Source organism: Raphanus sativus, chromosome 3 (assembly GCF_000801105.2).
Source record: "Raphanus sativus cultivar WK10039 chromosome 3, ASM80110v3, whole genome shotgun sequence".
Lineage (NCBI taxonomy): Eukaryota > Viridiplantae > Streptophyta > Magnoliopsida > Brassicales > Brassicaceae > Raphanus > Raphanus sativus.
Genome location: NC_079513.1, coordinates 140,345 through 165,346, shown reverse-complemented (window position 1 = coordinate 165,346; position 25,002 = coordinate 140,345). Strand labels below are relative to the sequence as shown.

The following is a 25,002-nucleotide window of genomic DNA, read 5'->3' as shown; positions in this document are numbered from 1 at the left end:
TGAAGTAGTTAGGCGTCCAAGTTCCTCTTCTTTTTCCGACAAGGTGAGGAAGTGGAAAGAGATGTGGAAACGGAAGGGAGGCTTCTCGAACCTGCTGATGAGGGTGGTAACTCCTCCTCTAGCACAGTAATCCGATACTTCTCCCATCTATTCTTCCAGATGTTTCATCACGTCTGGCTTAACAGTCAACTAGTGGGACGAGGTTATCGGCGTTCCCAGTTCTTGGCTGAGGGACAGCTTCTGGGACGAGGATCATTTGGCTCCGTGTATGAAGGCATCTACAGGGTAAGTCGTACTGATTGAATTTGAATCCTTTATGCATTTGGCTGATGAAGATACTTTTTGTATGATAAATAGAGTGATGGGGACTTCTTTTGCTGTCAAGGAAGTTTCACTATTTGAACAGGGAAGTGATCAGGCACAAGAATGCATACAGCAACTCGAGGAGGTGATTGTAGCATTGTTTCATTGATCTGTCAAAGTTTGGTAGCTTAATATCCTCTTGAAAGTGACTCATTTTTCATTTTTCTTGGAGATGCATTACTTAGTCAGCTTCAGCATCAGAAATCCGTGAGATATCATGGTACAGACAAGGTTGTTCTACTTTCTTGTCCACACTTGCTGCAGCTGCCAAAGAATTTTCTTTGAATAATGCCTTTTGGTGTGGGTAGGATGGGTCGAATATGTTCATCTTTCTTGACCTTGTTACCCAAGGTTCCATTCTAAAACTTTACCAACATACCAGATTCCGGACTCTGCAGTGTCCATGTACACAAGACAAATCCTAGATGGCTTGAATTATCTACACGGAGAAGGTTTTATCCACCGGTAAGACTAATAGAAACTTTTCTCCACTTTTTTTTCTCACAAACTCTCGTCATTGTTGTCCCTGTATTTCCTAAGCATCTGGTTTCCGGCATTTCCTGTTTCCCTTGCTTTCCTCATTTGATGTGACAAAGGGACATCAAATGTGCAAATATATTGGTGGACGCCACTGGAGCTGTTAAGCTTGCAGATTTTTGGATTAATGGCAAGGTTCTTTTCCATTTATAGATGTTATAGTTTTTTTTTTACTCTTACGATGCCCCTTCTTGATACTTGTCAATATTATTATTTAGGTGTCAAAATCCGACGATATTATGTCCTCCAAGGGGACTCCCTTCTGGATGGCTCCAGAGGTATTGTTCTAGGAAATTATCACACTTTTCCTTTCTACTATGTTGATTATGTGATTGCAATGGTAGACAAACATGTCGCACTTTCAACATAATTTTTGGATCTTGGAACTTTTGTGGTTACTGATGTGTGACGTTGGTTCCTCAGACTTATTATGCCCATACGTAACATATATGTGGATTCCTCTAACTGTCACAATACATATTGCTATACTTGTATGGTTGATTCTAAATGGAACGTAACAATGTGTTCAGGTTATTAACCCGAAGCATACTGACGGGTATGGGAATTCAGCTGATATATGGAGCCTTGGGTGCACAGTGCTTGAAATGCTGACTCGGAAGATCCCCTACTGCGATCTAGAATACCCAGTAAGTCGTCAAGATCTAGAAGTGTTGGTGTTTTATTAGATCTTTCATTTTTAATATTTTTTCCAAGTAAAATAAGAGTTGATGTCAGATTTTGTTCAAACCCGCAGTATCAAGCCCTGTTTAGGATCGGAAAGGCCGAGCTTCCGGACATACCGGATACATTATCACTACAGGCTCGAGATTTCATTGTTCAATGTCTTAAAGCGAAACCGGAAGAGCGGCCAACTGCAGCTGAGCTGCTGAACCATCCATTTGTTAGAAGGCACGTATCATTCTCAGGATCAGGCTCAAGCTCTGGCTCAGCTCAGGCTCGAGAATCAGGATCTCCCGTTGTGACAGTGTGCACAGCGGCTGAGCTCCATCCTTTTTTTTTTTTTGAATAAAATTTTAAGTTTGATTCAAAAGAAAATACATTAATGTTACACTTTTGCTACTTGTTTATGATTTCCTTTTCAAAAGATGCTTATAAATACATCGTACTTCACCTCTGTATGATTGATGGAAACATCGTACTTCACCTCTGTATGCTATCAAGGCTAAGTCATTCAAAAGAAAATACATTAGACTTCAACCTCATTATATCTTGCTTCAACAGGAAGAAGCCACTGAGGAACTAGAGAGCCAGTAGACAAATCGGGAATGACACGTATTCAAAGGCCTGGAGAAGGACTCCATGCGATGCACTCATTTTATCCACAAATACTCGAAATAACTAATATACTTAATTTATAATTTGCATTACCACTTTTTGTGTGTAAGATCACATGCGTAAAATTAAAAAGAAAAGTAAATAAAAAGTTTCCCTCTTTTGGGCCTGATTCTCTCTCGCTAAATATTGTTCTTTGGTGAGTGGAGCCTAGCTGTCGTTAAAGTGTTGACACGTTTTAGCAAAACCACCGCAAAAATACAACTTTCCAGAGTGATCTTCAAGCATCTCAAGTGTTTGTTCATAAGCTTTGTCGGTGAAGAACAAATTTTCCAGAAAATCTTCATAACTTCAAGATGTCGAACGCGATGGATAAAGCGATGATGGCTTTATCTTTAAATGAGGAAGATGCACAGTTTGAGATGTCCAATCTCCCCCAGTTTTCGATCTTCGGAGAGGAACGTTCGGAGTCTGATTGGGCGAATTCTCAATCCAGATTGTCAGAAGATGTCAAGATTAATTCATGAGATGCCCAGGAAGTGGCAGAAGGAAGGAAGGGTTCGAGGTGTGGCGCTATCGCAAGAGAGATTTCAATTTTTCTTCGACAAAGAACAGGATTTGCTCGATGTCTTAGAGAAGGGAGTTCATATTTCTAATGAATGGGCGCTCGCGATTGAACGGTGGGTAGAAAATCCGCCAGCGGATTATCTGCAGTTCATCAATATCTGGGTTCAGATACGAGATATCCCTGTGAACTATTACACCGAGAAGGCGATTACAGCGCTAGGGGAAAAGTGTCTCGGGGAAGTTAAAGTGGTGGCTTTCGATCCTGATAAGCCACAGATACATGACTATGTGAGAGTCTTGGTGAGGTTTGATGTATCTCGTCCTCTGAGGAAGACTAAGGTGATCAATCTACCGGAAGGAGGAACTGCTACGGTTCGCTTTAACTATGAAAGAATTCAAAAACGGTGCTATGAGTGTCAGAGATTGAATCATGCAAAGGAGGTGTGTCCTATACTTGTGAGACAGCGAAGAGAGTCAGCACTAGAAAGAAGGCCGAAGATTCTTAAGGAGAAAGCTGATGCGGAGAGACTTCTACAGCCTCAAGATCCTTTATATGGTGTCCTCTCTGAAGCTCAAGTAGGGATTGACCCTCAGACAGGAAGGAGAAGGATATCAGAAGAAGTGTTGGAAGAAATGCGCAGGTATCTTTTGATGGCTACTGAGGAGGATCGCTTGGTTAGAATTGATCGCATTCAATCATCAATTGCGGAGACAGAGAAGGATCCTATGCTCCAAAAAAACGGTGTTGCGTTTAGAAGCTCCTCCAGTGTTTACCAAGGACATTGAGAAAGGGAAAGGTAGAATTTTTGACTTTGATCTGAATGAAGCGGCAGCATCTCGGTATCATGGGAAAGGAGGTCAGGGAGAAGGGAAGCTCATGGCTTCAGCTTTTAGAGCCTTCAGAAGCGAGGAGCGAGCTGGCCCCGTGGAGAGAGTGAACGTTGATCAAAGGCTCAGCAATCAAGATGCAAATAATTGGAAGATGGCGAAGACGTGGTCAAGTACAGCATCAGATAGAGCAGAGCCGCTTAAAAGATGCAGGTCTTTAGGTGACAAAAGAAATCCAACGGAACATGGTTTTGAATTCTCTTCTTCACTACCATCCGGGATTTGCAGGAAGCAGACAAAACCTAGAAGAAGACCTCATATCCGTAAAAGGCAAGCATCTAAGGCGAAAGGATCTAGTGCTCTTCAGGACCTCTATGGCAAGGAGGGCAGTGGCTCAGGTGTGGGGTCCAAGCGAAAAGGACAGGAAGCAGCAGTAGATACTCAGATAGCAGGGAAGATGAAGGTAGCAAGGGTGATCCCGCATGAGGGATCGCCGCGATCCAATGAGTATCGTAAGCTGGAATTGTCAGGGCTTGGGGCGGCCTCAAGGCCTGACAATTTCACGCTTAGGGAGTTGCGTCAAAAACACTTCCCTGAGGTCATTTTTCTTATGGAAACTATGCGGTGTAGAAATATATTAGTAGACTTACAAGTGTGGCTTGGCTATGATCGGGTGTATACAGTAGATCCCGAAGGTCATGCGGGGGGTTTGGCAATTTTTTGGAAAAAGTCTGTAAACTTGAAGTTCCTTGATGTAAATAAGAACTTAATCGACTGTATAGTTCAGTATGGAAATGTTTCGTTCTATGCGTCTTTTGTTTATGGACCTTCCTTTTGGAAACGACGAGTTGAGCTGTGGGAGAAAATTAGCATAATTGGTGTGACTCGTCAAGAAAGCTGGAGTGTTGTGGGAGATTTTAACGACATCTTACACAATGGGGAAATGATAGGTGGAGCATGGAGATCAGATGAGACTTTTGGGCCCTTTAATCAAATGATGAATGCAGTAAAGTTAGAGGAGCTGCCAAGTCATGGAGATGGCTTTACTTGGAGTGGTAATAGAAACAATTCTTGTGTTCATTCTCGACTTGATCGATGTTTTGGAAACAGGGCTTGGTTTATGAAATTCCCGGGCTCAAGCCAAACGTTCATGGATAAGCGAGGCTCAGATCACAGGCCAGTCCATATTCATCTTGTTGAAGGACAGGAAAAGTATCGAGGCTATTTCAGATTTGATAAGCGTTTATTGGAGATCAGAGGAGTACATGAGACAGTGGCAAATGCCTGGGAGTTTGCTACAAGAAGAGGTGAGCAATCTGTATCTACTCGTATCCAAGCATGCAGGAAGGCTCTCAGTCAGCTCAAGAAATCTGAAACGCTCAACTCGCGCACTCGAATACAACAAGCAGAAAAAGAGTTGGAGCAGGAACAGTCTTCTTTTAACCCTTCCACTGAAAGGATACATCTGTTAAAAGGAGATTTGATTTGTGCTCAACAGGATGAGGAGACATACTGGTGGCAAAAGAGTAAAGAGAAATGGTTACAAAAAGGAGATATGAACTCTGCGTTTTTTCATAACTCTGTCAAAGCAGCTAGAGTACGAAAGCATATTGAAAAACTTACTAATGCTGCTGGTGTTGAGGTCTTTTCAGAGGGATGGAAAGGAGAGGTTGCCTTGGAATTCTATGCGACTTTGTTCCATTCATCATGCACAGAACCATTTCAGTCTTGGTTTCATGACCTCCCTACTAGAGTCACGGCCCAGATGAACAGGGATTTGATCAAACCGGTTGAACCGATGGAGATAAGAGAGGCGCTATTCTCCATTAATCCCTCCAAAGCTCCAGGACCTGATGGTATGTCGGCTATGTTTTTCCAAAAATTTTGGGATACAATCGGAGGCCAGGTGGTAAAGGAAGTACAGAGATTTTTTCAGACGGGTTTTCTACCGAAAGAGTGGAATTATACCCATCTTTGCTTGATTCCTAAGATTCCGGAGCCGCAATCTATCTCTGACTTGCGTCCTATTAGCCTGTGCTCGGTGACTTATAAAATCATCTCCAAGATTATGGCAAAACGTTTGAAGCCGGTGTTACAGCAGATTATCTCAACCACTCAATCTGCCTTTGTATTGGAGCGCCTGATGTCAGACAATATAACCGTAGCGCATGAAATGATTCATTCTTTGGGATCGCTGGAGGATCCAAACTCAAAGAAAATGGTGGTAAAGACGGATATGGCGAAGGCATATGATCGTCTAGAGTGGGGGTATCTCAGAGCCCTATTGGTGGCGCTAGGCTTTGATGGAAGATGGATTGAATGGGTGATGAAGTGTGTATCTTCTGTCACATATTCAGTACTCATTAACGATCAACCCCATGGTTTGCTCACGCCACAGAGAGGATTGCGTCAAGGAGACCCCATGTCCCCATTCTTGTTTGTATTGTGCTCTGAAGGACTGACCCATCTTCTTTCAAAGGCGGCAAGAGCTGAGAGGATCACAGGGATACAGTTTGGAATTCAAGGTCCGACTGTGAATCAGCTGTTGTTTGCTGATGACTGTTTATTTGCGTGTGACGCTAATGAAGAGCAGAGCAGAGCTTTGAGGGGAGAACTTCGAAAATGTGAAGCAGTGACTGGACAAGTGGTCAACCCTGCAAAGTCGTCAATTATTTTTGGCAAAGGGGTTTCAGCAGAAGACAAACAGAAGGTTAAAGAAGTGCTGCAAATTCAGGCCGAAGGAGGAGAAGCCAAGTATTTGGGACTTCCGGAGATAATGATTGGGTCTAAAGTCAAATTGTTTTCATATCTCAAAGAAAGACTAAGCAATAGGATATTGGGGTGGCATGCAAGAACTCTCTCCCAAGGTGGCAAAGAAGTTATGCTTAAAGCTGTAGCGTCTGCTCTCCCTGTTCAGGCCATGTCTGTCTTTCGCCTTCCTAAAACAGTCATCGCTAGCCTTACTAGTGCAATGGCAAGTTTTTGGTGGGATACAGCAGAACACAAGCATAAGATCCACTGGTTGAGATGGGATAAACTCTGTTTGCCCAAAGAGGATGGAGGGATGGGGTTTAAAGACTTAGAGTGCTTCAATCAAGCTATGTTGGCAAAACAGGCTTGGCGACTCCTTCATCATCAAGATTGTTTAATGTCACAGGTTTTGATCCACAAATATTGTGGGGATTGTGATATTACTAAGGTTCAATTAAAGGGCAGGGTCTCTTATGCGTGGAGAAGCTTATTATTTGGCAGAGATTTGTTGGTTCAGGGGTTGAAGTATTCGGTTGGTAATGGCAGAAGTATCAAGGTTTGGTCAGAACCGTGGCTCGAGGATGATGATGGAACATGCCGGCCTCCCATCAGACGCCAGCGATGCTTTGATGTCAATCTTTTAGTGTCTGATGTGATTGATACTCGGAGCAGAAGATGGAACCGATCAAAAATGGCAGAGTTATTTATCCCATCGGATATTCAAATTCTGGAGCGTCACCAACCAGTAATCTCTGAACCGGATACTTGGATTTGGAAGCATAATAGAAGTTGAGTGTATTCAGTGCGCACGGGCTATGATCTTGCCTTGGCTGTGAATCGACAAGATATTATTGCACTCCATACTCAGCAGCCGTCTCTGAATCCTTTGAAAGCCCAAGTGTGGAGGTTGCAAGCACCATCTAAACTCAAAGTCTTTATTTGGAAAGCTCTTTCCGGTGCGCTCGCAGTATTGGATGTCCTTAGGAGCAGAGGCTTGAAATGTGACTCGGTTTGTCAAATATGTGGATTAGAAGGTGAGTCTATTAATCATGTCCTCTTCTCATGTACGTTGGCGCGCCAAGTATGGGCTATCTCAGGCTTTCCTTCTCCACAAGGTGGTTTTGATGACTGTTCAGTATGGACAAATATGAGTTATCTTTTTGCCACAGGAATAAAGTAGAGATTAGATGGATTACCAATCAGTTTCCTTGGGTATTGTGGTATCTATGGAAGAACAGGAATTCTCTGATTTTTGAAGGGATCATATATGATGGGGAGCAGACGTGCTCTAAAGCCAAGGAAGAAGAGCAGCTTTGGAGTCTTGCACAGGAGATAGAGCAAAACGGAGTAGTGGAGACTCCTCACAGACCTTCTGTCGATCAGGAATGGCGCCCACCGCCGGATGGTCTACTTAAATGCAATATAGGAACACGGTGGGCGAAAAGGAAACAGGAACTAGGTGCTGCGTGGGTGCTAAGAGACTCAAGAGGTGAGGTTTTGTTACACAGCCGGCATTTTTTTGCTGATGTGTTAACAAACGATGAAGTCCACTTCTTGAACTTAGCATGGACAGTGGAGAGTATGTTAAGCCACAACTGCAGGAGTGTTTACTTTTATTCTGAAGGTAGTTTGTTGGTTAATGCCATTAACCGTCCAAAGGCTTAGCCTTCCTTCAGACATAAAGTGATGGAGCTTCATAGGTTGTTGGGGGAGATGTTCGAATGGCGGGTGGCTTGGGAAGCTCCTTTTGCAAACAGGGGAGCCTGCCTGATTGCTAATAGTGTTGTTCAGGATGATAGGGTCCAATCCTATATGGCTCGAGGGGGACCTCGATGGCTGTCACATATATTTTTGGGAGGGTCTTAGTTGGTATACATGAAGGTCAGTTGTGTTAGACTTTTTGTGAATAGGTCTTGTAATGGTAGCTTGTTTGTACCTTTTGATATCAATGGAAATTTATAGATGGCAAAAAAAAAAAAAAAATCACATGCGTAAAGGAAAAGTATGTTTCACATGGACAACCTTAGCTTGTTGTAAAATAGATAGTCTTGGCAATGGACATAGAAAAGGTTTCCAGTTTCCACAGAAACTGTCGATGCCAAAAAAATGCAAAGTCAAAGATCATTTGGAACCCATCCATATAACCCACACAATAATGCAAGTGAAAAAAACAAATCCATAAAAGCAAAACAGAGTGACAACATTTTAAGAGAAGTAAATTAAAAAACAAGCTTCATAAACCCTGAAAGCTAATGGAACCAACCATATGGTTTCCTCTCTGAAACAGTGTCTTCACTTGTCTTCCTTAGCAGATGTTGTTTGTTCTTCTGCTTTGGCTTCTTCCTTAACAGCTTCATCTTTCTTGTCTCCAGATTGTGCGGTTTCTTCTGCAGTTCCAATGAAAATCATTTCATTAGATATATAACTAATGTGTAAAAAATATCAAATGCAATCCGAGATATCTGAATGACAAATGCATTCAAGAACTAAACATTCTCAATTCATCAAGAAGATGAGACCAAACATAAACTAAAATGATCTTTAAAAACTATTACCTTCATCATCACTGTCTTCAAACTCTTCCGGACCACCCATGCCTCCCATACCTCCCATACCACCCATGCCTCCCATACCTCCCATACCACCCATGCCGCCAAGTCCTTCAAGTCCAGCCATGCCACCAAGTCCACCCATGCCACCAAGTCCTTCAAGGCCACCCATTCCACCCATTCCACCCATTCCGCCCATTCCACCCATACCACCCATTCCACCCATTCCAGCCAAGCTCTGCAAGAATAAATAACAGACCATGGAGTCATTTCTCAGAGCTATATATATATATAGTAAGATAAACAACATCACAAGCTAGAAACATACTGAGAAATCCATTCCACCCATTCCTCCCATATCCATATCTCCGGCACCTGAATTAAGACAAAATACGCAAACACATTAACATCTCCAAAACTTCAGAGAGAGTACAGTTATATAAGCTTCTAAGAAGAATGCTAACCAGCGTTGCCTTCATCGTCCTCATCAACCCACTTATCCCAATCAACCTTTACATAGTGTGGCGCTTTCCCACCACGGATAAGCTTGTCCCACCTTTCAGGCTCTGCTTTCTCTATTATGCAGAAGATGCTTCTCGCTCCAATGTTGATCTTACTTTCCTGAAAGTGAATGAAAGGTTTTAGAACCTTACAGGAGCCAACAGGTTAGTCTACGAATCTCACCTCAACGTTGACTTTATCGTGAAGCTCCAGTTTAAGTTCATAAACATGGTTTTCAGGACCAGCTTTTGCAGAGAAATCAAAGACTCCTTCTGGGAGAAGGTTGACTTTAGTCTCCTTCGAATCTGCTAATACTACGGTGAGGAAAATCTTGTCAGTGGTCTCGGCCCACTTCACTTCGGGATGACGACTGTAAACACGCAAGAGAAGCAATTACTTTCAAGACCAAACACGTAGGAAAACATAACAAAAGAGAAAACAACAAAACACATCTAAGACACCAAACAGGTAAGAAGTAACTGTCATCAATTGATTCAATACCACTAAACTGAAGCTTCATTAATACCAAACTTAAACCATAAACCCTAAACCCTGAATACAACTGCTCTAACACGATAAACCCTAGACCTGAATTAAAAACCCTAACTTTCTTATTTCCCAGGAACCCAATTGAAGTGTAGCTTTGAATCTACCGATACTATAAAGAATCGGAGTTTACAAGACAAACCCATGAGGAAAAATTAAAAATTTAAGTGAGCGGCGAAGTAACAAAAACAATAGCACATGATTGAATATCAAAGAACACGATTCGTCAAACGGAAGAGTTAGGGATAGATCCAATGAAAGGAATATTGTTTACCTCATGTTTGGTGGAAGCTTGTAGAAGAAGAAGAACCCTAGAGAGAAGAGAGATGGGACTCAAACGGTGACGCAAAGATTAGATTTTTAACTTGTTATAATGAATTGACAGAGAAAGACCTTCTCTTACCTAGATTGTGACTATCATGTACGAGCTAGTGTACAGAATATAAAGTGCGGTCAGGTCAAATCAACGGTGAAGGATTAAAAGGCTGGGCCATTAGCGATTTAACGGTTAAGATGAATGGTTTCAATTTTGGGTTAACGGTTCAGATGAAAGGTTTCAATTTTGGGTTAACGGTTAAGATAAAAGGTTTCAATTTAGGGTTGTGAGTGGACTGGTTTCTCAAAGCACTCCTTGAGAGCATGCCCATTGAAGGATCAAGTCCAAAATTCACACGATTCCTAAAAACAATATATTAAAATAATCTGATTTTCTTGAACCCAAGTCGCGTGAAATCGCCGCACTGATACGGATTTATCACTGTTTCACAGATTCCACGTCACGTGGTATACCACGGTTGGACCATTATTATTATTTTTTAAAAATATCAAACGGAAAAAAATAAAAATCAAAATTATAGAAAAAGGAATCGAGCCCCCCCAGTTCACCAATAGATATGCTCTTAACTACTTTTTTTAGCCAAAATTTCAGGTTACTAACCCGAATAAAAATTAAATCTCTATATATTATTAGAAAAACATTTAAAATTGTAATCTTCAGGTTGTAATAATTACAGAGGAGTCTTGCTGAGTTGTAACATAATTAAGATGCCAACTAATCTTACATAGCACCTTAAAAATTAATTGAAAAAATGTTGGGCAAAAATCAAATTGCTAAGAAACATTATATTAATTCAAAATATAAGAAGCGTGTATTTTTTCTTTAAATAAAATATACATCTAATATAATTAACATATATAAGAAAATTAATGATTATGAATAAATAAAGATTTTATAATAATTTTTGCATTCTTCTTCATTTTCGTTTAATTTTATGTTATTAAAATAAATTAAACAATTACATTAACCATGTAATAAAAATTATTTTTTCTTCTATTTTATATTTTGAAAATTTTTAAACGAATTTAAATTACAAAAATGTTAAAAGCCTTTTGAAAATTTTGTGATCAATAACTTATATATATCTATATTATTAAAAGAGAAGTACCCATATAAAATACCCCTTAGTTTTCACTTTTATTTACAATGGTATGCCACTGATATTAAATAATATTTCCTATTTTAATGCTGTCTTTTCCACTTCAATTAATGTGTTTTCCAAATTAAATTTAAATTAAATACAAAATTAAATAATTCTTCATATTTTAATGCTTTGTCTTTTCCACTTATATTAATGTGTTTTCCAAAATTAAATTTGAATTAAATACACTTCATTAACTTCTCTATTAAATCAATGTCAAATTAAAAAAATACATTTTTATTAGACAAACGATTCTGGAAATTATAATATCAACTTTTCATTTAAAAAATTTGAACGAAAAAATATTAGCAAATTTGAACCGAAACTAGATAATATCCAAACGGATTTACCATTTTGGTATCTAGAGAACCATAACCAAACTTCATCCGAACGAAATATTTCGGATATTCAAATGTATTTAAATCATATTTATATACTTCGATATGTTAGCTATTTTTCGAATTAATATCCAAGATATAAGCTATTTTAAGATGGTTAAAATATTTGAAATATAAAAAATAATCAAAAGTAAACATTTTAAAGTAGATAAACAACAATCAAAACTCCAAAAATATTTAAAATATATATTTATTCTTCATCCAAATATTCAAGTTAAATCTATTTTAATTTTTAATTTAGGTACTTTGGCTTACATTACTCAAATTTACATGTTATATTATTTTTATTTTTAGATTTAGGGAAATTTAAAGATATATAAATTTTGAAAATTCAAAAATAGTTTAAACGGGTTATCAAACCCGCAAAGATCTGAATCAAACCGGAACCAAAGTTTATAAATACCCGAATAGAGCTAGAATCTTTAAACTCAAAAAACTCAAATCCGAATAGATTTTAACCGAATTCGAGTGGATACCCAAATACCCACCCCTAACTTAGTCAATATAAAACGTTAAATATTATAAATATATTATTTAGTATAAAAAAACTAAAACTGAAATTAATATCCGTGCGGTCGCACGGGTCAAGATCTAGTATCTTATTAAAACTCAAGTACAAAATCGGAGTGTTTGGAGACTTGAATAAGAAGATTAAAAAAATTGAGAGTGTTTGGAAACTTGAATAATAATTTTAATGAAATTTGTTTGGATACATGAATAGTAGTATCTATTAATTGTGTTTACATATTTCACTTAGTTTAACAATTTAGTTAATTATATTACCTTAATAATAATTTACATCATTAATTATATTACCATAATAATAATAGTGCATATTTTTAATTATTAGTTAATAAAATATTAACTTTGTACCAATTATAAAATCAAAAATGTTAAATAATTAGGTTTTACATATGATTAAACGTTTGGTTTAGTTTATTTTACTAAAATATTTTTAATTTAGTTTCAATCGGTGGAAAGTTACGTACCCAAAAACATAGTTCAAAGATATGTTTTATGAATAAAATAATAACTTAAATCAAAATAATTAAAATGTGCTACATTTATTGCCACTTAATTTTTCACTCCTTAAATTATTTTACTTGATAAAAACTCTTTCTATTTCAATTAATTTAGCCAAACACATAGAAAGAATTTTTTTAATTAATTTATAAAATCAATTAGACATGAACATTATCTGTTTATTTAGGTACATGTTGTTCTTTTCGGGTATCGTTTTTTTTGTTTTGAAACCAAGTCCCGCTTGAATATTATAAACTTATGTGTGGATTTTGAGTTGGGTCATTCTGGATCTGGATGAATTTGGTTCTGATGTATAGGAACCTAAAAATATCTAAATAACTAGTGTATCTAAAACGGGTTTGAATATTTGTAACAAAAATAGCCATATAACCTGATTCAGTCCAGGTCTTTTGAATATCGTTAGTTATATTATGATACATCTAAAATATATTACACTAATTATGAAAAATAATATTGATTGATAAAAATATATTTCATGAGCCAATTTAACAAAATATTAGTTGGTTCAGCTGAAATAAATATATTTAAAAAAATTATATGAACTGAAACAAAAAAATTAATATAAAAATACAGTACATTTGGATTCAAAATCATTTCTTTTAACAACAAACTACAAAAATATGTTGATTTGTATAAAAATTTAAATTACAATGTAAATATTTAATTAATATATAAATATGTCACATTGTTTAAACAAAATATCAATGTAAAAGTATTGTACAGTTGCGTTCTAAAATCATTTATTTTAACAATAAGCCAAATAAATATGTTGATTGGAGAGAAAGTATAACAAAGCTAGAGAAACATATAGTTTACCAGAGATAGAGTGTCGAATTTATTATAAAGAAAGTTATACTAAGATAAATACATTAAATAATTACAAACAAATAATATATTTCATAAAAGTGAAAAACAATACCCGTGTTTCGAAGCGCGGGTCAAAATCTAGTTTTTGTTATAACAAGATATAAATGATCATAAAATCGAATTAATATGAAATTTTATTTAGTACATAAATATGTCAATTGTGAAATTTGCATTGAAAGAATATTGAAACCTTAATATTTTAATATTCGTTAGATATCACTATCCTTTATATCTCATGTCAAAATCGGAGGTCCATTTATTCGAATTGGTAACATGGAATCCTCAGATTTGCTCTAATTTGAATAGTAACGAACTTTAACCAAAATTGGTTAGATATCCGAATGGGTCAAAATTTTGGTATCTAGAAAACCAGAATTGAACCCAATCCAAACCGGAATATTTTGGATATCCGAATATATCTGAACCAAATTTATATACTTAAATATATTAATTATTTTTAAATTTAATATCTAAAAGAATATATAAAATCCATAAGACATTTTAAAGTTGTCCAAATTACTTGGAAATATATATACAAATAGTTATAAATACATGTTTAAAATAGCTAAACAATACTTAAAATACCTAAAATATCTATTGATTTCTTATCCAGATATTTAAAATAAACTAATTTGTGTTAAGTTTAAGTATTTTGACATATATTATTCAAATTTATATGTTATAAATTATTTTTATAGATTTTGAAAAATTTAGAGTATATAGGAACTTAAATTTTTGAAAAAAATAAATAAATAGGTTATGTGAACTCAAACCCACAAAAATCCGAACCGAATCAAATCCGCAAAGATCCGAATTGAACCAAATGGTACTCGAATGTCCACCTCTAATCAAATGTAAGAAATGTTATTGATAACAAATGTATATTGTTTACAATATTTATGTAAAATATTTAAAAAAAAAATATTTACTCCGTGTAGAGCGCAAGCTATCATCTAGTTTTTATGTAAGACTAGGAGATATTTAATGATTTTTGAAATCCAACCAAATTCTTGTTTGCTAAGAACGATCACTGATCTTGATATTCTTGTCAAGATATGGTTTAATTCAATTTATCATTTCCTAGTCATATATGGCTAAATGTAGATAGTAGATTGACGACCTGCTGTGACCACCGACTAAGAAAATAATAGAACAGGGTTACATTTTATATTTTTACAAAATGTAGTTACATCATCATCGCTGGTCGTCCGTGTGGACAAGTCCAAGGAGATTCCAAGTGTTCCAGTTCTACTATCTGCATAAAACCCTAAAAAGGCGAAATTTGATTCTTTGTACCGAAACAGAAGATGTGTCTTGCGACATTTTAGCATCACGTACTCTCTGCCATCCCGAGCATACCTAACCGAATCCGTTTTGCTGATTCTGTGGCTACGGATAATCGAACATTCACCACGGTTATCTCCCAGAGTTGAGATTAGGTCTTTAAAGATCTGCCTAATGAAATAATAAAGTAAACAAGAGGCATGTTTGTATCCTTAAAAGATCCGAACCTGTATATACATACGCATGTATTAGTTTATACAGCGAATGTTTTTGGCTTCTTATGTTGAGAAAGAAAATGAATTAGACAATAAACCGAACAACACTCTTTTCTCTCTTCTGTACATAAATATTTTATAAATTAAAAGAAAGGACCAAAATCAGATAAAAACCAACAAATCTCTCCCCTTCTCTCTCTCGTCTCTTCTACATAAAGTAGCTCAAGGACGTCTTCTTCCTTGACCCACCTTCTCCGTACAGCTCGTTCCACTGCTGAAGCTCGTTCATGTTCGATGAGTCCGTAGACACACTAGCACATACCTATACATGTATTTGAGATCATTTAGTCTCATCTTCCATCTATATATAATAAACACAAATGTATAGGAAACAATTGTTTCGACCTACCTGTTCATGGGCAGCCTTGAAATCTGCCATTGTCAGTGGACGAATGTCTGTGCAGCTATACAATGGAGGCGTTGGACGGTTCTCAGCCTCAGCTGCAGTTTTTTCCTGAAGTCAAAACAACAAGTCAGAATATAGATAAGCTGAGTTAATGATTAGCAAGTAAATGTCAATGTTATATAAAATAATTATTTTAAGGCTGATTATAAGCCTAGACCAATTTTTATAACAATATTAGAACAGTGGTAAATGCATTTAAGTTGGAAACCAAACCTTCTTTTCTTTCTCCAGTATTTCTCGAATTGGAAGATGAGCAGCAGTTACACAAAGATTCTGCAACCAAATGAGAGGATGTGAGATTTAACAAAGCCAAGGTGATTGAGACTCAATGAGAGAGATGAGTACAAACCTTTAAGTCACTTCCTGAGTAGCCATCTGTCATATTTGCAATCGCTTCTAAATCAACATCAGGTGCTATTTCTTCTTTAGAAAGAATAACGCTCAAGATCTTTGATCTGTTGGTCGCATCTGGAAGATTCACCATCAATCTGCAACATAGAACTATGCATTCAGCAATAGCTACAACATGAGGAATCATCTTTCATAAGAGACACAAAAATGTAGTTTACCTCCGGGGAAGCCGTCTAATAACTGCTTCGTCGAGGTCAAATGGTCTGTTGGTAGCAGCGAGGACCAGAACTCGTTCTCTATCCTTTGTTCTTAAACCGTCCCAGTTTACCATGAACTCGTTCTTCATCTTACGCATAGCTTCATGTTCCCCTGGATTCTCACGTCTTCCCAACATGCTATCCACCTAAATAATAAATGATTTTCCAGCAATCATCAGAGGTCAAAAAAAATACATAAAGCTTAGCTTCGAAGAAGTGGCGAAACAGAACATACCTCATCAACAAAAATGACACTTGGAGCGATCTTGCTTGCTAAAGAGAAGACAGCTTTAACATACTTCTCTCCCTCACCAAACCACTGCAAAGCATTCATATTACATTAGAGAAATATTCGATAATAGACCAAAAATAAGTTTACAAAAATAGCCTCTAATGAGAAAAAGACCAAAAAAAAATTTCATAGAAAGTTTGAAGACACATACATACTCATTGGGTTAATCAGTCTAACATTAGGTTTTAGTTTTGGGTATAAATTGTTAAATAATAAAATTAATATCAATATTTAAAATAATTATTTAAACTAAATGCATTTGTTCGTCAAGGAATAGCTTAGTGTTTAGCTCTTTAATGAAATATATTTTGGTCATTTTCTTTTTATGGACTGTTACGGTCACTAAAACTTGTATTAGAGTGTTTTAGTAGGTTTGACTTAGACCACTGTTGGAGAGATACCTTTGAAGTAATGCTGGACATTGAGATATTGATGAAGTTTGCGCCAGCTTCAGTTGCTACTGCCTTTGCCAGCATTGTCTTTCCGGTACCAGGTGGTCCAAACAACAGAATACCTTTCGTAGGCTGCAGTAAAACGTTATTTATATATTTAATGTCCAGCAACGAGAGAGAAACAAACATAGAGCAATTAAAGGTACCTTAGTTAGCTGGCCTTTGTCAAACAACTCAGGTCTTTGAAGAGGAAGCATCACCAACTCCTTAAGTGTGTCTTTCACATTCTCCAGAGCCCCAATATCATCAAAGGACACACCTATATCGCTAGGGGGGATGACATCTGATAAGAGTTTTTTCTCAAACTCGTTCTCTGTCACAACATCCTGAAACAGCATAGCAAAAACAACAACTCTTAGACCCTGAACTTAATAAGTGTACGTGGGAGAAAAGATATAATACCTTGAGGGATTTCTTCAGACTCTTGTTTTCGTCCTGAACCCCATGTAACATCTGCAGGCCATATGTAATGCTGCAACAACGCCAAGCCAAAGGGTTAATTTGCAAAATCTAAGCTGTATTTTAGTATATACAAAGGATGCTTACCTTTCTGCTGAGATAACAAGTTTGTTGTCTTTGACTGTGGGTTCTGCGCAGTTCATAAGATGGTGGCTTAAAGCCCAGCCAACCACTTTCTCAACACCTAGAACACACATACAGCAATTGATTAGTCAACCATGGGGTTGGACGAATCATTAAAAAGAGTAAGTTACAAGAGGCCTACTTTCAGGAGGAAGGGTTTGATCTTTGATGCACATGGTTCCAAGGTCAGGGCACTCCAGCCGGTTTTTGGTGAGGACCTGTGACGATTATCAACAAAAAGACATTAACAAAATAGAAGGAAACTAGAAACGGTTAGATAGCTGAAGGGCTTGATGAGAAGATACTCACAGCTAGGATGCTGCTTATATTAGCCTGAACCTTCAGAAGCTCTGTATCACGGTCCAGCTTCTCCTTCCAGTCCGAGAGCAAAGCCTCATCCTATCATGTCTTGAGAGCATAAGATAATGAAATAAAAAAAAATAGACATGTACCAAAGCAAGAAGAAGGTTCAACCTGAGGTAATTGGATGGCGACTTTGTTAGGAAACAGCCGAGTTATCTGTTTCAGTGATTTAGGAGTCTCTTTGCTCCTATCATGCAGTTTACTAAAATTATCCTGCAGATGATCAAAGAATCAATTTCAACATCTCAAAAAAGATACACTGCAATTTCAAATGTGAAAAATAATCAAAGAGAAGTTAGGTCCATACCGGGAATGCAAGATCTAGTAATGCCGTCTGGTTACCACCAAACTTGGTAAACAAGAAACCTCCAGGATGGGACTGAAAAAATAACAAGAAAAATTTAGTTAACAGCTATAAGGATACCAAAAATAGAAGCAGGGAAGATTAAATGAGTATCCTACTTTCTCCTTTCGGCTGTCCAACTGGGTTTGTGAGGCCATGACAACAATGTTTTCCGGTAAATTCTCAAACTTGCTCTTCAAGGTTGCATACACATCACTGTTCCCAACCAGCGACTTCTCAATATCTTTCAGGAACAGTATTAACGACCCTCCTTCACTCTCACTAAGTGCAACCTGTGATATGAGTCAAGAGGTCAACAAGTGGATAGAGTAGGCACTCCACATAACTTAAGAGAGTAAAATATACCTCAAAGACTTCATTAACGGCGAGTTTGTCTGCATCATCACTGGAAGAACCATCTAACCGGAGTGAGCTAGCTGGAATAACAGAAGGATATTAGTAAAATAATAATAGTGGGTCAAAATTGGAAATAACCGCGTGGTAATTACCAGCACAGAAGAAGCCGTGGTCCTCTTCACACAGGCCACCAAGATCATTGCCATCTGGCACAGGCCTATCGAATCTAATCCCAACTTTAGATGAACAGTTGTCTTCAAATGCAAGGAGTACTTTTCCCTGGAAACCAATGGTCGGTCCCCTATTAATAAATAGACAAAGAGAAGTGTTAGAATTGAGTTTTAAATACAGTAAATGTGAAAAGACTTAGAAAAAATAGAAAGCAATACCTAAGGGGTGGGCCTTGAAGAGAAGAAATAGCAGAAGATGAAGGACCTACATACTTTACTCGGTCACCTAAAAAATGGATAAAAAATGCATGTTCAGTTAGTGGTACATCAAAGAAAGTTGAACCACCAGACAATAAAAACCAACATGCCTGCTTTGAATGTGTAACTTTTAGAAGTTGCTGTTGACACTTCTTGCTTTGGTAAAGCTTGAGAACTCAATGTTGAGCCACCTGTTATATCAGCGTCCACACTTGAAGTTGGTTTCTTCTGCTGCAATGCTTGTGCGGCCTGAACAGCTCTTTTAGCAAGCATAGAGAGCCTTTCACGCCTAGAACCTTCTTTAGAAGATTCGGCTTCCTTGGCCGGTGATCCCTAAAGCCATCAAGAAACAGCACAAAATCAATGACCGACCAAACCTATTATTCTTCAATAACACAATGGCAGATAAACACTGTGACAGCTTATATCATCTAAACTATTTGGGAGCAAAAGTCAGTAATATCAATTATTACCACATTGAAATGGTAATAATTTAATAACTAAAACAACATTAAAGAGAAAATATAGGGAAAGAAAAGAAGATTACCCCAGGCAACAGAAGAGAGTCAACGACCATCAATTTGGCCCCAAATCTTTTCGCAAGCGCTTTTGCCAACATCTCCTGATATATCTCAGAGCCTAAAAACAATTCACATGACAAAATATTGTTAGATAAAAATAGGCATCTAAGACAAAGTACTAATGATGCTAAAGTCTCATACCTGCTGGTCCAGAGAGCAAGATACGGGGACACGTAGTAGATAGGTCTGATGCATACTTAGCGAACTTACTTCCACCATTCATATGGACATACATCGACGCTATCAAAACATCCTTCGTCGTAGCACTGCGAGATTTCAAAAAATTGTTTAGGCTATAAATCATGCAAACCATCATATAACAGAAAATATATATATAGCAGCAGGCAGACCTTAGAAAATATGGGAAGTTCTCCAAAGAAACATCTATGTCTTGAGCATTGAGTATTCCTCCTTGCAGGCTATCCTTAAACGCCTGGCGTCTAGTTGATATGGTAGATGAAAGATCATATTCTCTAAGGAGTTCTCGCACTTCCCTTCTCTCATCCAGCAGTTTGGAGATGCCCCTTATATCAATTGAAGAAGGTTCCCCAAGAAGGCGCAAGATCGGTCTAATTTCGAAACCAGAACCAGGAGGGTTTCCGCCATCAGCTTCTTGGAAAGGATCCAGTCCACTGCCATCAGCGTTCAGATTCTCATCGGCAGCACAAGGAGGGGTTTTCTCCACAGAAGCAATATCAGCATGATCATTGTTACTATCATCAGCATCGTTCATGTCGGTATCTGAGATGCAATCATTGCAGCTGGAAGGTACGACAGGAACCTCGGGGTTTTGCTGCTGCCTTTTGGCAGATTTGGCAATTGGTGGCAGGAGATGGAAGTTGCGGTACTTTGATAGAGATGCTAATATAGAGGCTCCATCAGCAGCTGAGGGGTCTCCTGCTCTTGTCTCAACATGAACTCCTTTCAGAGGTGCACCTCGAGCTTCGCATACACTCACTGAAGAAGCTCTGTCTGGAGCAGCTAGATTTTCATCTTTAAGTGGTTGAAATATCTAGAAATTGGTTAAGAAAAGTTATCCAAAAACCACTCAACTTTTTTATGCCATTGAATTTAAATGGCAAAAACGTTATAAACAGAATAAAAGCGAATTAAATAAATTATCACACTTAACACCAAAAAGGATACATAAGCATGTCTGCCAAAATTGCTGAAGATGACCTCGTCACCACCACGAAGGTGAACACAAGTACTTTTCTGGTAACACTTGCCATTCACCTGAACGAGAACTCCATTCCCTGTTATCTCCAAAGTTGCAAGCGATGGACCTCCGTGCTGCACAATCAATTATATAAGAATTAAAAAAAAAACGTTTGTCCTTAAAGAGACCGAGTTCGAAAAAGGGGCAAATCAGATGTACTTACATCAGACTGCTTGATTTCACACAGGGTGCTGGGCATAGATTGATCTTTGATAGATAAATCACATCCCCGGCGACCAACAGTGAACACAGGGCCCCTCATGATACGGTGAGGGTTCTGAAATTACATAGAAAAAAAGCATTAGGACAATCAGATAAACAGAAGTATCGTAGTCAAGAAGTAGAAAAGTCTCAATCATAACAACATAATTCTGTCGGAAAAAAAAAACAGGACATGAAAAAAACTAAACACGTTCGACAAGAACTGAAAGACCAAACCTTTACTACAAAGACTAAACGAATTGCATACTTCTAAACATAACAAGATAGTTATGTCGGAAAAAAAATATAAAAGAACACATGCAGACAACTAAAATGAATGAACTGAACTCATTCGAAAAAAAAAAATGAATGAACTAAAACGACCAAACCTTTTTACTAAAATTATTACAACAACTACACACTGGTAAACCCTAAAGACCCAATTCACAGACTAGTAGATCAAACCAAACCAGAAAAAAAAAAACAATTTAACACACCTGAGAATACTGAGAAAGTAGCTTCGCCCATGGAGCCTTATTAGCTCGTTTCTTCCCCGCCTTTGACTTCTCACCATCCGTCACCACTTCACCTAAATCCACAATTAAGACACATTAGAAATAATAATTTAATCAGACAAAAAAAAGCGTGAGAGACAGAGAAACAGCAAACCTGCGACAGTAGTAGGTGTCGTAGCCAAGACATCGGATTCGGGGTTAGCGTCGGCTTCAGGAGAGATCTCCATCACAACAGGCACATCAGTTAAGACAACAGGCTTCTCCGCATCCACACCTTGCGGATCAGAGGATCCAAGCTCCGGTTCCCCAGATTCCGATCCAGGATCCGAAACCGGTCCTTGATTCTCAATCGGAATCTCGCTCGCCGACGATGACCCCGCCGGTTCAGCCGCCGCCGCCGCCTAGGTTAATTAATCAAAAAAAATAAAAATCAGATTCGAAACCAAAACAAAAAGAAAAGCTCAGATTCGGACAAGAACTTAACGTACAGATTCAATAGCGGCATCGATCTTGACCTTAGATCGCTTGGTGGGGCGTGGAGAGGAAGAAGACGGTTCAGGGGATGAGGAAGAAGAACAGAAACGCTTGGAAGCGGAAGAGCTGCGTCTCGTCTCAACCATATCTCACGATTTTTTTTTCTCAACCTCTCTTGTTCCCGATAGAAGAGAGAAGGAGAAGAAGAAGGATAGAGACGAAATCGAAAAAGAAAAATCAGAGAGACTTCATGTAAATGATTACTCCCTACGGTCAATTTATATAACCTGCAGCTTTATTCTATGTTTAATACTAATTTGTTTTTGCGTTAAATTACATTACTGGTCAAATTTATAAACAACTTGACCGTCTTATATCCACATTTTTAAATTAATGTTTTTACATTCCTATATATACGTTCAATTATCATTTCAATGTTTATGAGAAAAAATTTTGAAAACTTATTCCATATTCATTTTGTGTGGCTCTTGTTGTATGTCTCTTTTTCCAATTAATAAAAAGTCGTTTTAATAAAATAAGGCTAAAGTGTAGCTTAACAGTTTTCACGAGTTTTAAGTATAGCTGATTTTTGTTGAGTAATTTAAATAATAAAATTAATATTAATATGTATTTACTGTTCAGAGTAGTCTATGGCTATAATTTCTACGCCGTTAAGTCATTACAAATCGGGTAGTATGTTAATTGTTACTTTTTAGTTTTTATGATGGATTTCTCCCCATTCTAATTTTCTTATAAAAACTAATAATTCGTCTATTTAAAAAAAAAAAAATTCGTCTATTTTTTTTACTAGAAGAAACCAAGAGTTGGATCCGCTTGTGCACGTACCACTTGTATGGACAGATAAGAAGGCAAGATTCTTCAACTTGCTCTTTTCTGGAGATTGACTCCACGAGTCAAACAAACCTTTTAAACTTTACCACATAAACACAATGTAGTTGAATTTGCTCAAAAAAAAACACTATGAAGTTGACAAACAAAAAACATAACGAATTACTCCGGTCAAAATTATCGCGCGATCTGCGACTTGCGACATGCGACTAATCGTAAGTTGCAGGCTGTTGTTTGTTTTGCTGTCGCGTAACTTGCGACCTGCGATTGGTCGCAAGTCGTAAACCACATGTCGTTGTTCGTTTCGATGTTACGCAACCAGTTATACGTTTCGATTTAAGTCGTCCGAAAAACAGCGACTAAAAATTAAAAAAAAAAAACTGATCGCGCGATTGATCGCATGTCGCAAATTGCAGATCACACGACATCTCGTGTAGACGAACATAATTCAGTCGCAGGTTTAGTCGAAGGTCGCAAATCTCAGATCACACAACAAATAAACGAAGATAATCTTAGTCACAAATCGCAAGTCACATGATGTGTAAACGAACAGGGCTTCGTTTAATCAATTTAACCACACTAGATTAAATTATTTATATAAATGTAATTTATCCACCATCAAAGTTTTATTTTGTTTAATCAAATATTGCATAGTTTTCATAAATTTTGCTTTTATAGTAATCATTTTGTGCATGCTATATAATATTATGTTATACAACATATATCAGTATTGTATGTTTTTCTTTGATTAAATGACGTTTTAAACATAGAAACACGTGTTTTCAATGTTGAAATATGTACTATGTTACGTGTAAATCGGTTCCAATGTTAAAAAAAAAAGTAAAGTTATGTGGACTGTTGGGAGAAAATCTCAGCCAAATTCCACCTTTTTGAAAACATTTAGCTGAAATAAAGTAACAGATGAAGGAATTAATAAGTCAACTCTTTTCTCAAAAAAAAAGTCAACTGTAAGTCTGTAAGTCACCCTTTTCACAAACCAAAAAAACGTAAGTCACCCATTTATTTTGAATTTCAGTGGGTAAAATCAATAATGTTTTGTTTAAAAAAAATCAATAATGTTTGACCAATGACCGAAACATGACGCGTGAAGAATCTTTTATAGACGGGAAAGAACCGAACAGGTTCACTGCTACACACGTCTTGATGGACACCACTTGGGGTCCGGTTCGTCTAACTGTTGTTGTTTTGTTAGGCACGTGTGCGTGTATACATCCACTGATCCATGCATGATACCTCACGTGACCTTTTGAAAATTCTTTTTGCTTTGTGATAAATTGTTTTATCCCAAAAGAAAAAACGATTCTTTATATTTCAAAAACATAAAAAATATGTTCATTCATAATTAAACTAAAATAAGTTACGAATATAGGAAATATGTAATCTCTTCCTTAAATTAATAATTTCGTTTAATTAAAATGATGATATTAGTTTAATTATGAATGATAATAAATGTATTAGTTTTGAAATATAAAGAATCAAACTAATAAATATGGATAAAATTCAGAACTGGAAATATTTTGAACAAACTTGGTTTGGTTTTATTATAGCCCATAAGATCTAGAGGATGATTGTTTGTGGTTTTTATTTTAGTTTTTGGTTTTCTTAATGCATAACTAATCACAACTATTTGTTGTTTTTGTGTATAGAAGCCTCAACCATTAGTAATTTCAGCAAGTTACAAAATTTTCAATTTTTAAGAACATTCTCAATCCAGATAGTTGATGTGAATTTTAATGATTTGAATTTTTTTCAACGATAATATTAAATAGTTGTACAAAAATAATTTTAGTTCACTAATACAAATGTCAAAAATGCAAAAATAAAATGAACCGATTAAAAAAATTAGTATATGAATACACTAAATTGTTTGCGGTAGATTTTAAAAAATATGTGTGAACACATTAATTTAACACATTAATTGTTAAATGATTGTTTGTGAACGACACGTCATCATACTCAAATTAAAATCGTTATAAAACTGCCATGTGTCCAATATAGTGTGAAAGTATTAAATGACAATGCTTCTCTTT

At 36.9% G+C, this 25,002-nt stretch overlaps 2 protein-coding genes and 1 pseudogene across 2 annotated transcripts; 1 reads left to right on the top strand and 2 right to left on the bottom strand.

Moving 5' to 3' along the window:
* LOC130509781 (mitogen-activated protein kinase kinase kinase 1-like) overlaps positions 1-2,175 on the top strand; it is a 2,965-nt pseudogene extending 790 nt beyond the window's left edge.
* Positions 2,176-8,446: 6,271 nt separating this feature from the next.
* On the bottom strand, positions 8,447-10,368 carry LOC130509150 (co-chaperone protein p23-1-like). Its single transcript, XM_057004822.1, has 6 exons — positions 10,210-10,368; positions 9,573-9,759; positions 9,353-9,509; positions 9,217-9,263; positions 8,895-9,126; positions 8,447-8,726 (listed from the first exon to the last, which is right to left on the bottom strand). The coding sequence occupies exons 1-6, from the start codon at positions 10,212-10,214 to the stop codon at positions 8,632-8,634; spliced, it is 723 nt and encodes a 240-aa protein (XP_056860802.1). The 5' UTR covers positions 10,215-10,368; the 3' UTR covers positions 8,447-8,631.
* A 4,826-nt stretch (positions 10,369-15,194) lies between these two features.
* LOC108832933 (uncharacterized) lies at positions 15,195-22,369 on the bottom strand. Its single transcript, XM_018606383.2, has 27 exons — positions 22,117-22,369; positions 21,783-22,029; positions 21,611-21,702; positions 21,076-21,189; positions 20,840-20,986; positions 20,044-20,705; positions 19,835-19,959; positions 19,660-19,751; positions 19,223-19,445; positions 19,074-19,140; positions 18,837-18,985; positions 18,694-18,764; positions 18,447-18,620; positions 18,292-18,363; positions 18,096-18,197; positions 17,931-18,020; positions 17,764-17,839; positions 17,586-17,682; positions 17,442-17,511; positions 17,186-17,365; positions 16,989-17,111; positions 16,531-16,614; positions 16,257-16,441; positions 16,037-16,175; positions 15,901-15,960; positions 15,631-15,735; positions 15,195-15,543 (listed from the first exon to the last, which is right to left on the bottom strand). The coding sequence occupies exons 1-27, from the start codon at positions 22,246-22,248 to the stop codon at positions 15,430-15,432; spliced, it is 3,792 nt and encodes a 1,263-aa protein (XP_018461885.1). The 5' UTR covers positions 22,249-22,369; the 3' UTR covers positions 15,195-15,429.
* Positions 22,370-25,002: the final 2,633 nt, after the last annotated feature.

Bases quoted from the DNA above. Each gene is read 5' to 3' on its own strand.
- LOC130509150 (XM_057004822.1), bottom strand. The intron at 9,127-9,216 runs GTATGTTTCTAG...TTATTCTTGCAG, and splicing joins TGGGTGGAATGGATTTCTCA to AGCTTGGCTGGAATGGGTGG. The intron at 8,727-8,894 runs GTAATAGTTTTT...TTGGAACTGCAG, and splicing joins TGAAGACAGTGATGATGAAG to AAGAAACCGCACAATCTGGA.
- LOC108832933 (XM_018606383.2), bottom strand. From the start codon at position 22,248: ATGGTTGAGACGAGACGCAGCTCTTCCGCTTCCAAGCGTTTCTGTTCT. The intron at 17,512-17,585 runs GTAAGCATCCTT...GCGTTGTTGCAG, and splicing joins CTTGTTATCTCAGCAGAAAG to CATTACATATGGCCTGCAGA. The intron at 17,366-17,441 runs GTATTATATCTT...ATGCTGTTTCAG, and splicing joins GTCTGAAGAAATCCCTCAAG to GATGTTGTGACAGAGAACGA.